Source organism: Chiroxiphia lanceolata, chromosome 24, assembly GCF_009829145.1.
Source record: "Chiroxiphia lanceolata isolate bChiLan1 chromosome 24, bChiLan1.pri, whole genome shotgun sequence".
Lineage (NCBI taxonomy): Eukaryota > Metazoa > Chordata > Aves > Passeriformes > Pipridae > Chiroxiphia > Chiroxiphia lanceolata.
In genome coordinates, this window is record NC_045660.1 from 3,402,344 (window position 1) to 3,418,828 (window position 16,485).

The following is a 16,485-nucleotide window of genomic DNA, read 5'->3' on the forward strand; positions in this document are numbered from 1 at the left end:
TCTCAGCCGCAGAGAGGCCGTTTCACTGGAAACAGGATTCCTCCCAGGAGCGGTTTGGGATGGTGAGCTCCGTCTGGGCTCGCTCCCCACGGCCTGGCCGGGGCTGGGGGGGGGGGGTTGGAGCCCACTGTGGAGCTGGGATTGCCTCAAGGTTCCCATCCCCATGCCAGGGGTGATTTGATGCGGGGCAGGAGGAGAAGGGATCATCCCTGTGCCTGTATCCTGGAGGCTCCCAGAAGCAGGGGGATTGCTGGTGTCACTGTGCTGAGGGGGCTCCAGTCACGGAATCACTGAGGTTGGAAAAGAACGCCGAGATCATCGAGTCCAACCTGTGCCCCATCCCCACCTTGTCACCCAGCCCAGAGCACTGAGAGCCACCTCCAGTCTTTCCTTAAACACCTCCAGGGGTGGGGACTCCACCCCCTCCAAGGCCTCACCTTTTTGTGAAGAATGAGACATCTCAGCCCTGTCCTTCACCCCCTTCACCCGACAGAGAGCACAGTGTCCTCTTTAACACAGACTCCATCCCATCACAAGGACATTGTTGAGTTGAAGCCACACCTCACCGTGACTGACAGCCCTTTGCTGAGCATCTTCGTGAATCAATTCCCAGAGAAGCATCAGGAGAGCATCAGGCAGGACAAACAAGCTGTTTGGAGGCTCAGGAGAGCTCGTGAGGTGGCCAAACAGGCTCCCACCTCCAGCACAAGCCACCACCAGCTTGGACTTTCTCCAGAGGGATTGGTGTGCAGGCAGACACCTCCTCTGCCTGGTTTAAGCACTGGAGCACCAACCTGAAGGAGAAGTTGAGGGTCTCAAGTGGATGTGTGGGAGGTGGGTGCCAAATCCTCTCACCTTTCACTGTCTGGGCAATGCTTGCTCCCCTAAAGCACCAACCTCGGCTGATATTTCCTCGTCAAGGCATCAAATTTGGGGAGTTTCCTGCTGCTCTGCAGGCAAGGTGCCTCTTCCAAAAGCAGCCTTAAATGCAGACCTTCAGGCCAGCTTTGCTTCCAATAAACAGCAGGGTTTGGAGTGGTTGTGCTTTGCTGTGCTCTGCAAAACCTGGAGCCACTCTGAGGTTTGGGTGCCCAGGGAAGTCTGGAGGTCACAGCTCAGCCGGGCTGGGAGCCAGAACCCACGGCTGGCTCTGCAAACCTCCCTCCAGGTATGTCCTTTCTTGTTTTTCTCCCTTTTCAAATATCATAAATGGCTTTTTTTTTTTTTTTTTTTTTTTTAAGTTCCCAGCCATCCTGAACTACCCACGCTCGGAACTGCAATATCCCTCCTGCCACAAATGCAGAATTTCAGTAAATGCTTCCTTGGGGGTGCAAAACCTCCAGCTCTCAAAGCCACTTGCGTGTTCCGCAGCAAATTCAGGACATCACCTCTCCAAAGGGAGCCTGAAAGTCACGGTCCCCTGAAAGTCAAAGCATGTTTTATTGACTGCAGTCAAGAGAATCAAAGATCTGGAGACCTGGACTCCCACGGAATAAACCACATTAGTCCTGTGCAGGGATCATTCCTCTCCCAGACGTGAATTCCAGTCAGCCTCCCCTGCTGGGAATGATTAAAGACCCCTTTAGCAATCAGCAAAGTGTCATATAAGCAGGTGAACAAGTGAAAGAAAACAAGGGGAAGTGTTGACCTGCCCCCCTCTGCTGGGAGCAGTCACATTGCCGGGATGGAAGTGCAGCTCCCTGGGTGCTGCCGGCTGTTTGCTGTACAAAATTGGGATGCAGCCACGGGGGATGGCACTTCTCAACTACCAAACCCTCATTCTGGGGGAAGGCACAGCCTGTGCAGATGCAGACACAAGCCAGGGGTGATTTTTCCCCTCTCCTAGGCTCCCTTCCCCAGCTGCTAGCCGGGCTCAGGCTGGGAAGGCAAACTGGGAAGCTCTCACTGGGAGCTCTAGGCTGCCCACTAGAGCTGCCAGCTTGGCTCCAGTCCCAGGTTGGACATCAGTAGGGAGCCCAAACCCCAAGAATGAACCTTCACACCACACTGATCTCCAGCCTGGACACCCCAAGAGCAGCACCACCCTCACCAAACCCTCGGCTTATGGTGAGGTTTCACCTGGCCACGAAGTTTTGGGGTGAAGCTCTGGAGCAAGGAGAGATGGAAGGAGCACAATAGCTCTAGAGTGGCATCTGAGCCTGGCTGAGCCCCAGGATCCCCAGGCAGCCCTCCCTGAAGTGTCCTGGGTGAAATGACTCCTTTGGGTCCATCTGGGCTCCCTCCACCCAAGGGACCCTCAGGAGCTCTGCCTTCCCCCCGGCAGGTGGGGAAACGGAGTTCACTGGGTGCTGATCTGTGGGGGAGCCTGGAGAGAGGCTGAGCAGAGGACCCAGGAGTCTCTCTCTTCCCAACACGACACCAACTGCTGGGATGGGGCGGAATCCTGTTGGGAACTGGAGTCTGAGCCAAGCCCAGCTTCTGAGAGAGGATTCAGGCTCCTTCCCACTGCTGGGGAAGGGAGTGATGGCACTCCTGGGGGTGGCACTGACAACCCTGGGGTTAAGGCACGTGTAACCCAGACAGGGCTGAGCACAGGGTGGAACTCATCACACAGAGGCTGCAGAGTCAGTCACAGCCAGGGCTGTGGTTAGTGGCAGATGGGTTGAGACTGGTTGAAGACACCCCAGCAGGACACAGAATCACTTCTACAGCTTTTTATTGCTAAAATGGTTAAATACCTCTGCAGAGGGCTGGGAGCATCCTCCGACCTCCCAGCTGAGCTGCCCCACAATCACCTCCCGGTGCCCCACCTCCCTCTGCCAGCTCTGCATCCATCTGGAGCTGCCCAGGAGGGGACATCAGGCCAGGATGGGGAAGGAGGCGGCAGTGGCCACGCCGCAGTTGTTGTCCTTCATGGCCATGAGGATGTAGCCGTCGTTGCCCCAGTAGGTGGACCAGGAGTTCTTGATGAGCCAGTAGCCCTTGCCATGCAGGACCCCGTAGCCCACGGCCAGCACCGCGTGGTCCAGTGCCCACGTCTCGTTTCCTGGACGGAAGAGAGAAGAAAACAAAGCCAACTCAGTCCCTGTCTCGGAGCTAAATCCCACCCTACAAATATTTGTGCTTATCCCAGTGGCAATGAGCAGGGTATGGAGCCTCCAGGGGCCGGGACTCACCGCAGAGGGGCTCCTCGTAGACACCGTTGGCGTAGAAGGCGAAGGACTTGTGGGAGGCATCGATGTTGACGGCCACGGGGCCGTGCTTGACCAGCGCAGCCTTCAGGGCCACGGCACTGCCCGGTGCCACGCGGGCGTAGCCAGCCAGGGGGGCCACCAGCTCCGACTGGTTACAGTGACAGTAGCCATTCTGGAGTGGGAGCAGGGAAAGCTGAGGTGGCACCAGGGTCCCGGGGCAGGTTGGGGTGGTGAGGAGGTGGGAGGGAGTGGGGCAGCTCGGATGGAGCATCCAAAGCGGAGCCATCCGCTGCCAAAGGGCAGATGGCTGGTTTGGGAGAGCCTGGAGGGAAGGACTGGGGAGGGGGGTGGCACTGCACCCTCACTGAGTGGCACTGCCACCCTCACCTGCCCCAGGTAGGGCCCGTAGGACTCGGTGCTGGCGATGCCACCGTGTTTCTTGATCCACTCGTAGGCTCTCCACTCCTCCCCCCCGTCACAGGCGTAGTTCCCGAAGCCCCAGGAGCAGTCGATGAGGACTTGTTGGGACAGGGGGGTCAGCACGCCGGTCTGTGGGGGGGACACGCTGCAGGAATGGAGACAGGCACCCTGCAGGCACCCTGTCCACCCCGGTGGGGCACAGCCCCGCTCCCACCTTGAGGAACAGGGCACCTTCCATGGCCCCCGTGGTGGCAAAGCTCCAGCACGACCCGCAGACAGCCTGGTCCTTCACGGGGGTGACGGCGCCTGGGGACAGCGGGGTGGGGACACGTGACCAACTGGGCTGCTGGCTGTCCCCACACGGACCCCAGCGTGCACAGCTCTGGTGTCACCAGCCCCCTCCTCACCATAGAGCCGCCAGTCGAGGCTCTCAGGCAGGGTGAGGCCGGTGTAGAGGTGGGTGGGGAAGGGCTGCCCGTTGTTGGGGTCCCCGCTGCGCCGGCGGCCCCGCAGGGCTGCCAGTTCCTGGGGCGTGCGGTCGGCCAGGTGGTTCAGGGCCAGCGTGTAGGAGAGCGCGGCGCGGTTCCGGGAGTGCACGAACCTGGGGCACGGCGGGAGGGGAGTGGGGAACCCCCTCCCTGAACCCCCCCCCAGCACATCCCCTGGCACCCTGTGCCGCAGGGGTGTGAGAGGGGAGTGAAGACCCCATCCCTGATCCCCCCCCAGCCCATACCTTGTCATCCTATACCACCTGCCAAGAGGTGAGTGGAGATCCCATTCCTGACCCCCCAGCCTGTCCCCTGACAGTGTCTGTGAGAGGGGAGCAGGGTACCCCATCCCTGACCCCCCCCAGCCCCCCTGCCCTCCCGTACCTCATGTTGTGGATGAAGGTGTGCCTGCGGTGCTCGTGCTCCTCCTCGCTGCCGTAGCTCTTCCCAAACTGCTCCTTGTAGCGGTGGAAGAGGTGGTGGTGGACGTGGTCTGTGTCCGGCCCCCTCCCCACAAACTCCTGCATGGGGTTGGCCACGAGGAGGTGCTCGGGGCTGCCCGTGGGCCACTGCTCACACTGCACCCCTGCCACAAGACATGGGCGGTGCTGGTGCCTCCTGGGCTGGGCTGGGCTCTCCTGGACCCCCAAAACCATCGGGGCTGCCCGTCCCATCCAGGGGGGATCTGCATCCACACATCCTTCCAGAGCCATCTCTTGAGCTCCCACCATCCCACGTGGCACCCTGAGCATCAGGGGAGCACCCACATCACCCCAGCTCTCATCCTGCTTTTTTCCCAGGCGAACCAATTCACCAAAATTATCAGGCTCATAGAATCCTGGAATGGTTTGGACTGGAAGGGACCTTAAAGCTCATCTTGTTCCACCCCCTTGCCATGCGCAGGGACATCTTCCACTAACCCAGGTTGCTCCAAGCCCCATCCCACCTGGCCATGGACACTTCCAGGGATCCAGGGGCAGCCAGAGCTTCTCTGGGCAACCTGTGCCAGGGCCTCCCCACCCTCACAGGGAAGAATTTCCTCCTAATATCCAATCTAAACCCTCCCAAAAGCCCAAATTTAAGACTGTTTAGGTGTCAGCACCGGCCGTGGGTGCCCAGGGATGCTCACCCTCGGGGAGCTGGAAGACGCCGGGCGGGAAGCGGTGGCTGAAGGAGGAATAGTCGATCTCGTACTTGTCGTAGTGGGAGCCCAGGAGGCTGTTGAAGCCCCTCACCTCGTAGTGCAGGGGCACGGGGCCGTGGGCAGAGCTGCCCACCCGCAGCGTGTACACGTTCTTCTTGTGCCCCCAGTAGGAGACGTTCTGCCACACGGCGCAGCGCTGCCCTCGGAACCGCTCCTCCCGCACGCGCTGGGGACACACGGCAGGGACCAGGGTGCCACCCCAGCATGAGCTGGGGCACCCCACGGTGATGCCACCCCTGCCCTGCATCCTGCCACGCCGAACGCAACCCCCCCAATCCATCACCCACGGCCACATCCAGCCGTGTGTTCACCAATTCCCACCTCGCGGGGAGGTACCCCCCAGACACCCCTCACCCACGCAGTGCCCTCGTCCCTCCCTTTGCCTGCCCCATCCCACATCCTGGGGGGCCGTTCCCGGGCTCACCCTGAAGTTCTCCAGGCTGGGGAAGACGCTCTGGGGGGCGATGAGGGCCCCGATGGTGCCGTTGATGCGGAAGCACTTGCGGACGTTGAGCTCCGTCTCCGTGGTCTCCGGGGTCACCTTGAAGCTGGCGCCGAAGGGCTCCATGGAGCCAAACTGGTAGGTGACCACTTGGCCTGCGGGCAGGGAATGTCAAGCCTGGCACAGTGATGCCTCTCGGGGCTCTCCTGGTGTTTTCCCCAGAGGTGCTGGGGCAGAAGGAAGGGGATGCTGAGGGGTCGGGGGACTGGACCCCCTTCTGCACCCACCACCGTAGTACTCGATGCGGCTCTTCCCCCCCGTGAGGTTGTACCAGGCTTCAAAAGGCTCCCTGATCTCTGCATAGGGCAGGCTGATGATTCCTGTGGGCACAGAGAGGTAGGACTCGGGGGCTGTGGGGGATGCTGAGCCTCAGGGGCATCCTCTGTCCCCCTTCCCTGACCCTCTGGAGCACCCTGGAGTCCTGCAGCATCACCCCATGGTCACCCTCAGCAGTACCCCACAGCTCCGAGCACCCCAACTCCGGCATTCCTGGGGGAATTGGAGCCTCCTGGCTCAGGCATGTCAGGTGGGAGCCGGTGGCTGGAGGTGCAGGACCCCCTTGGGCTGAGCACCCTGTCCCTGAGCAGTACCTGTGACATGGTAGATGTCCCCAAATGTGGGTGTCTCCAAAGGACCTCTGCACTCTGCTCCTGCAAGAAAAACAGAAACAAACCCCAAACCCCCTGATTTCCCATCTCCCCACTATAGGGGTTGGCAGCAGTGCTGGCCCTTGGCCTGCTGTCCCTCAGGAGAGGGGGACAGACCCAGGGGAGCCTGTGCTGGTGGCAAGGCAGGGCAGACACTGGGGGTCCCCAAGCCAGGGGTCCCCACTCCTCCACCCACCCTCTGGCTGACCGAGAGTCCCCCCAGCACATCTCCAATCTCCCTGGGGCTGTGACCAGCTCAGAGGCACCCCAAAGCCCCCCCTGCACACCCCAAATATACACCCCCATATGGAACACTGCCCACTGCCCTGCCACAGCTCCAGGAATGGGGACAGGGACAGAGCAACCTCTTCCCAGGGCAAAGACCCTCAGCGGCCCAGGATCCACCACAGTGCCCAGGGTGAGGGGCACGATGGCATCACCCCGGGATGGGGGCAGAGCACCCACTGCCCCCCCGAGCCCAGCCAGGGCAGGGGCTCACCCAGCAGCACAGCAGCCCCCAGCACCAGCAGCCCCCCCAGCCCCTCCATCCTGCCCGTGCTGCTGCCCTGCACCCACGGGTGATTAAATACCACTGGCGGGTGGGCAGGGAGCTGCGGGCAGCCAACGGGCACAGCCCCCCCTTCCCCGGGCTGGGATGAGTCCAGGGGGAAGGCGGGGCTTTGTCTTGCCCCCCTGTCCCACCACGGGCACTCCCCCATCCCTTCCCACCCACACCAGAGTGGGTGCCGATGCCGTGTGCTGGTGGGGCTTGGGGAGGGGGGGTCAGGGTGGGACCCCGGCCCCCGTGGGTGCCCCATGGATTGGGGGTTTGGGGATGGGTGCTGGGGGTGTCCCTGTGCCCCCACCCATCCCCGGTGTGGCAGTTTGCCAGCCAGGATCTGCTGCGAGCAGGGGGAGCATCTGCAGCAACGGGGGGGGCAACGGGGTGCAGTGACACCCACCCAGGCACCCCAGAGCCCCCCTGGGGTGGGACAGGAGCCAAGGTGACCCCACCAAAGGGGAGGCAGAAAGATGGGGAGGTGGGGGCTGTTTGCACCCCTGCATCCTTACGGATACACCATCAGGGCGAGGCCAGGACTGCGATTAGAGGGGGTTTCATTGGAAAAAGGGGGGAAAAAGTGCAGATGAAATGTCGGGAGCAAGATGGCAAAACAGCCCCGGGGAGGAGCGCGGTGCAGAGTGACCTTCACCCCTCCCACTTGCCGCGTGTCCAGCTGGCCCCCGGCCCAAGGTGACAACCAGCTCCAAACAAAGCTGATAAGGGCTTGGCGGGGTCTTGTTGGGCTGGACTGGGCTGCACCCCGGGGTGCAGGGCTGGGCTGGTGCCCCCCGGGCTGCAGCACCTCCCCAGGGACCCGTGGAGGTTTAAGTGCTGAAGGCAAAACAAGAGATAAAGTGCCTGAGCGCTGACCCTCCGAATGACTGGCTGGGATGATGCATCCCAATCATTCCTGGACAGTGATGAACAGCTTTTGAAGTCGTGATACCAAGCCTGACTCAAGCAGGTCTTCCAAAATGTTATCCAAGTGCAAGTTATTGTTTTGCTTCCCCCTCCCCCATGTTTTTGTTTTTGTTTTTTAATTATCTAGTTTTTCTCTGGGAGGGATATTCAGGTTATACTGGAGAATATCCAGGATATTCAGGAATATTCAGGAGATACTCAGGTTATACTGGAGAGAAGCCTAGGAAATTTAATGATCTGGCCTGAAAAAGCTGTGAAAAAACTGAAATCTATGAAAAGCCTGAAAAACCATCACAGCCCACCACTGCAGACATGCATCCTGCCCCGAGGATGCGCCAGCAAAGATGGGAGACCACCAGGCTGAGGGCAGGGAGAACTTCCCACCCTGTTTTAGTATCCTCATGCACTGATCCTGCTCTCCAGGATGGGTTGATCCCAAACTAGGAGCTCCCAGCTGAGCCATGGCCATGGGGTAAAGGGGGAGCAGCCCCAGGGGGTGAAGGGTGACACTGGCAAACACCCTGGTGATGTCCCCACCCACAGCCACAACAGGGACTGGGGCAGTGGGGCAGAGGGTGGATGCCTTCCCCCCTCCTTAACACCCCATGCCAGGAATTTCTCATCTCAGCAGAAATCCCTGGGGTTGTTTGTGCTCCACCTCAGAGACAGAGCTGGAAAAGCCGCTCCCCTCGCCCCGGGTGTCTGGGACGGGCTGTGAGAGCCAGCTGGCTCTGCCAGGCAGGTCCCCTCCCTGGGAGGCCCCTGGGGACCCACAGGACCAAGAAAAACCAGCCTGGGGGCAGGATGTGTCACGGGGGTCTGCACAGGGGGCACAGCTGGGTGGGCAGCAGTTGAATCCCTCCTGTAGAAGCCATCCAGTATTTTTCCAGTGTCTTTATTGGCAAGCCCACTGCTGGGTCCCCATCCTGCCCCGTGTCCAGCACCCCGTGGCCCTGTCCTGCTTCCTGCTGCTGGGGGCTCCACCAAAGGGGCTGATCCAGGGCTGGGTGCCCAGAGTGTCACCGAGGGCTGTCCCCACAGAGCCGGGGTGGCTCAGGCCAGGATGGGGTAGGTGGCCTCGGTGGCCACGCCGCAGTTGTTGTCCTTCATGGCCATGAGGATGTAGCCGTCGTTGCCCCAGTAGGTGGACCAGGAGTTCTTGATGAGCCAGTAGGTCTCTCCCTGCAGGACCCCGTAGCCCACGGCCAGCACTGCATGGTCCAGAGATCCTGGTGTGTTGTCTGCAGGGAATGACGTGGGAGAGGGTTCATTTGGAGAGTATTCCTGTTCAGAGAGCATCCCTGTCTGGAGAGCATCCCTGACCTAAGAGCATCCCTGTCTGGAGAACATCCCTGTACAGTGATTATCCTTGTCAGAGAGCATCCTTATCCAATGAGCATCCCTGTTTGGACACCACCTGTATCCAGAGAACATCTCTATCCAGAGAGCACCCCAGACCTAAGAGCATCCCTGTCCAGAGACCATTACTGTCTGGTGACCATCCCTGTCTAGTGGGCATTCCTGTCTGAAGACCATCCCTGTGTGGAGAGGATCCCTGTCTGGAGAGCAACCCTGTATGGACAGTATCCTTACCCATAGAGAGAGATCCTGACCTGAGAGCATCCTGAGAGCACCCCTGACCTAAGAGCATCCCTGTCCAGAGACCATTCCTGCCTGGTGACCTCCCTGCCTGGAGAGGATCCCTGTCCAGCGAACATCCCACCCTGGAGAGCACCCCTGCTCCCAGGGCTGCCCCCAGTGCTGCAGAGCACCGCAGGGCCGGGCCCCTCCACCCTTCCCTGGACTGCCAGGATGGGAGCTGGCTGTCCTGGCAATTCCCTGGGCACCCAGGTCCTGCCGTGCCCCGTGTGCCGCCCGACTCACCGCACTTGGGCTCGTAGTAGATGCCGTTGGAGTAGAAGGAGAAGCTCTTGTGGGAGGCGTCGATGCTCACGGCCACGGGGCCGTGCTTGTAGATGGCGGCTTTGACGGCCGTGATGTTGCCCGAGGTGACGTTGACGTAGCCCGTGATCTTGGCCAGCATCTCCGACTGGTTGTAGTGGCACAAGCCATTCTACACACACCCAGGGGACACACACACTGTCAGCAGCACGCTCTGGTCCCCCTCCCCGTGCCCACCCTGCCTGCTCCCCGTGGAGCTCTTCCCAGCGATCCGGGGTTTGGGCTGTGACAGCGTTCCCGCTGTCCTCCCAAGCCAAGGGTGGTGGGGATGTTTTCCCAGTTGCACAGGGAGCTGGCTCTGCACCCCAAGCCCCGGGGGGACTGTTGCCTGTGTCATGCAGCCACATCCCTGTCCCCAGGCAGCTTTGCTCCATCCCTGCTCCCCAGGGTACGGAGTGACCCACGGCACCACCCATGGGTGGAGGAGCCTTGTCCCTGTTTTGCAAGAAGAGAAACTGAGGCACACAGTGATGAAACTGCCCAGCTGAGCCCTGGGGCTTGGCTTTGAACCACAGGAGCCTGCTGCCTTGGGGGCGAGGTGACATCCACACCTCCAGAGCCTGCTAGTGCTTTTGACCCATCGGGGTGGGTCCCACCGTGGCTTTAAGCTCCAAGACATTGGGAACTCTGTCAAGGACATGGAGCCACCCCTACCTGTCCCTTGTAGGTGCCGTAGGACTCGGTGCTGGCGATGCCACCGTGTTTCTTGATCCACTCATAGGCTCTCCACTCCTCCCCCCCGTCACAGGCGTAGTTCCCGAAGCCCCAGGAGCAGTCGATGAGGACTTGTTGGGACAGGGGGGTCAGCACACCGGTCTGTGGGGGGGACACGCTGCAGGAATGGGGACAGGCACCCTGCAGGCACCCCGTCCACCCCTGTGGGGCACAGCCCCGCTCCCACCTTGAGGAACAGGGCACCTTCCATGGCCCCCGTGGTGGCGAAGCTCCAGCACGACCCGCAGACAGCCTGGTCCTTCACGGGGGTGACGGCGCCTGGGGACAGTGGGTGGGGGGTGAGAAACTGGGGGGGCACCCAGGGATGGGGGCAGGTGGGAGGGAAACTGAGGCAGGAGGTGAGTTCCACAGACAGGGCTTGGTGTTAATCAGGAAAGGTGGGGAATGCACCAGCAAAACTGGGATCCCCGCCCTTGGGCTGGGGCAAGCTCTGGGGGAGTCACTCCCAGCTGATGGAGCTGTGAGAGAAGGATGTGGCTTCAGATGTCACATCTGTCCCTGAAGCACCAGACTGAATGAGGGTCAAGTGCTGACCCAGCTGCCTTTAATCACAGAATCCCAAAATGGACTGGGCTGGAAGGGACCTTAAAGCTCATCCTGTTCCACCCCCTGCCATGGCCAGGGACACCTTCCACTAGACCAGATTGCTCCAAGCCCCATCCAACCTGGCCTTGAACACTTCCAGGGATGAGGCATCTCTGTACAGCCCATCCCAGTGCCTCAGCACCCTCACAGAGCCCGGCTTAAACCCAGCTTTGATCCAGCTGCTGAGCAGAGCAGGGACCACGGGGAGATGTGGACCCCCAGAGGCAGCAAAGCCCCACAGGCTCCTCAGTGCAGTGACAGGGAGCAGGGGGGTCTCAGCTGGACCGGGTTGGGTCCAACCGACCCCACACCTACCGTACATGCGCCAGTCGAGGCTCTCTGGCAGGATGAGGCCAGTGTAGAGGTGGGTGGGGAAGGGCTGCCCGTTGTTGGGGTCCCCGCTGCGCCGGCGGCCCCGCAGGGCTGCCAGTTCCTGGGGCGTGCGGTCGGCCAGGTGGTTCAGGGCCAGCGTGTAGGAGAGCGCGGCGCGGTTCCGGGAGTGCACGAACCTGGGGCACGGCGGGGACAGCACAGGCTGGCACTGCCACCTCCTCCTCGGGGTGAGGAGCACCCCCAGAGAGCCATCACCCACTCCCCCGCCCGCCTATACCTCATGTTGTGCACGAAGACGCTCTGCCTGTGCTCCAGCTCCCGCACGGAGCTGTACCGCCGCCCCATCCGCCGCCGGTACTCGTGGAAAGCCTGGTGTGCCCAGGGCTGGTGCTGCCCCACCAGGTCCTCCATGGGGTTTGCCAGCACCCGGTGCTCCGCCGCGGCCCCCGGCAGCACCCCGCACGTGGTCACTGGGGACAGGGAGGGGACACCGTCAGCCCGAGCCCCGCGGGCAGGGCAGGGCAGGGCAGGGCAGGGCAGGGCAGGGCAGGGCAGGGCAGGGGGGGCCCTCCCTGGCTCACCATTGGGGGGGAGGTCGAACACGGAGGGGGGGTAGCTGTTGTCGAAGTCGGTGTAGTCGATCTCGTACTTGTCGTAGTGCGAGCCCAGCAGGCTGTTGTAGCCCCGCATCTCGTAGTGCACGGGGGCCACCCCGCAGCTGGAGTTGGTGACCCACAGGGTGTAGACGTTCTTCTTCTGCGCCCAGCGGGTGCTGTTCTGCCACACGGCGCAGTACCGGCCCTGGTAGTACTCCTCCCGCAGGAACTGGGGGGGACACGGCGTCAGGGAGGGGTCCCCAACCCCCCCGAGGCGTCCCCCTCCCCACCCAGCCCCTTTGCACAGCCCAGTGCTCCCAGCACACACACTGGCTGGATCCAGAGGCTCCATGGACATAAGCACATGCTTGGGATGGAAACTGGGACAAGGATTTGGGGAGACCCCCCCCCCGTTTGGCTCAGTGGTGCTCCCAGTGCTCACACAGCCCAGTGCTCCCAGTGCACACACCGGGCTCTCCACCTGGATCCGGAGGCTCCATGGCCATGAGCACACACCCACGAGTGGGATGCAAACCGTGGGCAAGGATTTGGGGTGCCACACAGGACCCTCTTCCCCCCCCCTGTCTGGCTCAGCGGTGCCCTGGGGACACCCCCCCGTGCAGAGCACTCTGTGTGCACCCACAGCGGGAGGTCTGGCTTCCAAAGGCTAAAGAGCTTCCAGGTTTTTCCTGAGTGTTTCCAAGCTCTCTCCCTGCGGGCAGTGCCCAGCTGGGTGACAGCCTGCTGTCCCCACCGCTCACGGGCTGTGCCCAGCCCTGTCAGAACCTGGGGCCAGCGGGAGCTGAGCCGCCCTGCACAGACTTGCCCAAACGGTGCCGAAACGCCGGCGTTTGTGTGGGATGTGGCACGTCCTGACACGGCTGCTGGAGTTGGGAAAGGAGCCGGCGGTCCGGCCCCAATCCAGGTGGGGAAGTGACCCTCCCTGCGCCCTGGGGTGTGTGTGGGGGGCACGTCCTGGCCTGTCCCAGCACCCTGCACCCCTCGGACGGAGAGGAGCATCTCCCAGCACCCCTTCCCACAGCCAGCACGTGCTCCGGGCAGCGGGTCGGATCCGGGCTCTGGCATTTCCCACCTTAAAGCCTTTCATGTTGGGGAAGACGCTCTGAGCCTTCACCACATCCTCCTTGGAGCCGGGCAGCTGGAAGCATTTCCTGGCGTTCACCTCCTTCTCGGTGGTCTCTGGGGTGATCTTGTACCTCATGCCATAGGGCTTCACCCCCGCCAGCTGGTAGGTGATCACCTGCCCTGTGCCCGTGGGGACGGGAAGCTGAGGCAGGGCGGTCCTGCCAGCGCAGGGTGGGCGCAGCTGGAGCAGGTGGGTGCCCACCTCTTACCTCCGTAATACTGGATCCGGCTCTTGTTCCCCGTCAGGTTGTACCAGGCTTCGAAGGGCTCCTCGATCTCAGCATAGGGCAGCTTAATGACCCCTGTGAGCCCCCCCAGACAGGTCAGCCCCAAAGCCTCAGCACCCTGACGTCCCTCCCTGGGCCCCCCAAGAGCCTGCAGCTCACCAAGCCACTGTCCCCACGGGCGATAGGACAGGGAGAGGCACTTGGCTGTGGAAAGCTGCCCCAGTCTGGCACTGGGACAGCCTGGTCCTGCCCAGTGCTGAGCATCCTCTGCTCCCCCCCAGCAAAGGGGGCTGTGTGGTCCCGTTACCTCGGACGTGGTAGATGGAGCCGAACTGAGGGGGTGGGCGGGAGAGCACATAGTCCTGTCCTGGAAGGCAGAGAGGGGCAGGGGTGAGGGGGGCTCTGTGTGTCCCCCCAAGCTGAGTTGGGGACAGGAGATGTCCTGAGCCAGTGTCTCCTTCCCTGCAACCTGGGGCCCCCCTGCTTGGCCAAAAGAACTCCCCGAGCCCACCGGTGGCACATCCACGGGACACCAAGGCACTGACACCTTCCCAGAGCCAGATCCAGGGTCACCACCATGCCACAACCTGCCACGACACTGGGGTGAGCCCCGCGCTGTTGCACCCCCAGGGAACCCCAGTTCCTGGGATGACTGTTGGGGTGATGCCCCGGTGTCACCCCCAGCGTTGGGTGATGTTTCCAAGGGGAGACACAGCCAAGCTGTCCCCAACACACAGGGCACGGTTGAGGGGTGCCAGGGAGCTGACTGGTCCCGCCTGGCATCTCCCAGTGACCTCCCCAACCTCCCTGAGGGTTCCCAGCTTGTGCAACCCCAAGCCACGCTAACACACCCGCCACTGGGAATGGGCCCTTCCCTCCATCAGCATCTTCCTCCTCGACGGGAGCAACCGGCAGCACCTGCCCCGGGACCAACCCCAAACCCCAAACCAGGACCAGGCAGCCCCCCCAGTGCACCCCAGGCTGTCCCGTGGGTGCCCATCACACCCTGTACTCGGGCACCCACAGAGAGTGCCCGGGGTGGGGGGAGCAGTGAGTCCAGTGACCCCACAACCCTGCTTACAGCCACACAGAAAGGGGGTCCCACAGGGGCACAGTCCCCTGTCACCCCCGTCCCCTCTCCCCTGCTTGCTTGGGTTAAACACCTTGGGTTAAAGCCACAATTTAGCCATGTTTTCTCACCCTCACCAAGCCCTCAAGGCACGTCCCCCCCTCTTTGCCACCCCACCCCAACTCTGCCTCGGAGGAACCGCAAACTTTAGGACCCAACGAGCAGCAAAACCACTTCCCAAATCTCCAGCCTACCCCGCCGCGCAGCGCGGGGTGGGGGGAACGAACCTGTTGGGGTGCCCCCACCTCCCTCCCACCCCCGTGGTGCCCCCAGTGGGGACAGTGCCATGAGAGAGGGGGTCCAGACTCACCCCAGATGAAGATGCAGAGCGCAGAGGCCACGAGCCAGCGGAGAAAACCCATCCTCACCTCCCCGGCTTGCCCGGCGCCGACTCCTCAGCTTTAATCCGGAGCCGGCGGCAGCGAAACCCGCCGGAGCCAATGCAGGAGTCCGGGCCCTCCCCGGAGGAGGGAAGGAACCGGCATCATGTGGTGCCTGGCGGGGGGACGGGCACCCTCGGGGTGCTCGGCGGGGAGAGCGTGTCCCGGCAGGGCGGATGGAACAACGCCGGGTGCTTCAGGGGATGGGAGGTGCAGGAGGGGCCCCCAAAACACCTCCAGCAGCACGTGGGGGGTGCAGGCTGGATGGATCCGTGGGGACCCTCTGGCTTGGGGTCAACCAGGCTTCCTTCCAGATTTGATGTTGACTCGATGGTTAAAGCACTGGCTGCTTTATTTTATGTGTTGATACATTCAAACAGGTTGAAATCAGCCTCGAGATCCCAAATACCCCGCACAGAAAGTAAGGAGTGGGTTAGCCACAGGCTCTTCTTTCCTGCAAACAGCAAGGGCTCCTGGTGACTGTAATATCACCAGGATCTCCAAGCAGAAAAATCGGTTGAAAGCAGAAACACCTTCTTCTTACAAACCTTTTTTCAAGTACTGCCTCATCCCACCTAATGCAGAATATACGAATTAGTAAAACTGGGTTTTCATCAAAACAGGTTTCCTTCCCCTTAAGGGTGGGTTGTCACAGCTGGTCCCTTCTTCTGCATCTGGGTGGGAGAAATGGAGAGCAAAGTGGGGTGCTCAGGGCTGTGTGTCCCCTCCTGGGCTGCAAAAGGAGACCTCCTTGGGGTCTTTGCCAAGTAGCCCTGATGCCAGGGTGAGGGGCAAGGGGCAGCACCTACAGCACAGGGTCAGGGCTGATCCCGAGGCAGATCCTGGGACTGGGAGCACTGGGAACTCTTTTTGGGGGGGATTCTGAGCCAATCACGGGGCGCAGGGGGATGTAGGAACCCCACAGCCAGCCCCAAGGGGAGAGGGGAGGGTTCTGGGAGGCTGAAGGGGCTCATGGCCCCACGGGTGAGCAATCCCTGTCCCTGCTGTTTCCATCCCCTCCCAGGGACACTGACAGGGCTGTTTCCATCCTTAGCGGGGTCTGAATCCCTCCTCAGCAAGTCCCAGAGCCCCCAAATCCAAGATTAAAGGGGAGCTGTGCTCCCAGGATGAGGTGGGAGGTGACAAGGTGAGGGTGCCACCAGTCTGGGGGGGCAGGTCCCCATCCTGGCGGGCACCCAGGACCTCCACCAGCCCCGGCCCCTCTGTGAGAACAGGAAACATCAGGGCCAGACTTAGTGTCACAGAGGAAAGAGGTCACTCTGTGAGGGTTAACCACAGGACAAGGAGGAGGAAGAGGAGGAGGAGGAGGAGGAGGAGGAGGAAGGCTCTGGAGAGATGGGGAAGGACCCCTCTCCAGCTCAGCTGTGTGGGGAAATAGGGTGGCAGAGCCAGGATGCAGCAGCTCCAGGCTGGAGCGTGACCAGAGCCCCCATCCCACTCCGTGCACCCTCACCCCCCCTTGGGAGCACGGC

At 61.8% G+C, this 16,485-nt stretch overlaps 2 protein-coding genes across 2 annotated transcripts; both read right to left on the minus strand.

The window, feature by feature from the left end:
- Positions 1–2,661: 2,661 nt before the first annotated feature.
- On the minus strand, positions 2,662–6,256 carry LOC116798136 (digestive cysteine proteinase 1-like). The gene is made up of 10 exons (XM_032710307.1): positions 6,226–6,256; positions 5,997–6,089; positions 5,692–5,864; positions 5,179–5,433; positions 4,448–4,641; positions 3,983–4,176; positions 3,790–3,881; positions 3,543–3,704; positions 3,138–3,327; positions 2,662–3,007 (listed from the first exon to the last, which is right to left on the minus strand). The coding sequence occupies exons 1-10, from the start codon at positions 6,254–6,256 to the stop codon at positions 2,820–2,822; spliced, it is 1,572 nt and encodes a 523-aa protein (XP_032566198.1). The 3' UTR covers positions 2,662–2,819.
- Positions 6,257–8,695: 2,439 nt separating this feature from the next.
- Positions 8,696–15,106, minus strand: LOC116798089 (digestive cysteine proteinase 1-like). Its single transcript, XM_032710219.1, is given in 13 exon segments — positions 8,696–9,140; positions 9,784–9,973; positions 10,516–10,677; positions 10,763–10,854; positions 11,497–11,690; positions 11,792–11,984; positions 12,096–12,339; positions 13,204–13,376; positions 13,466–13,558; positions 13,791–13,850; positions 14,923–15,007; positions 15,009–15,085; positions 15,088–15,106. Coding segments are annotated over 13 exon segments (1,764 nt in total). The 5' UTR covers positions 15,101–15,106; the 3' UTR covers positions 8,696–8,952.
- Between the last annotated feature and the right edge of the window lie 1,379 nt (positions 15,107–16,485).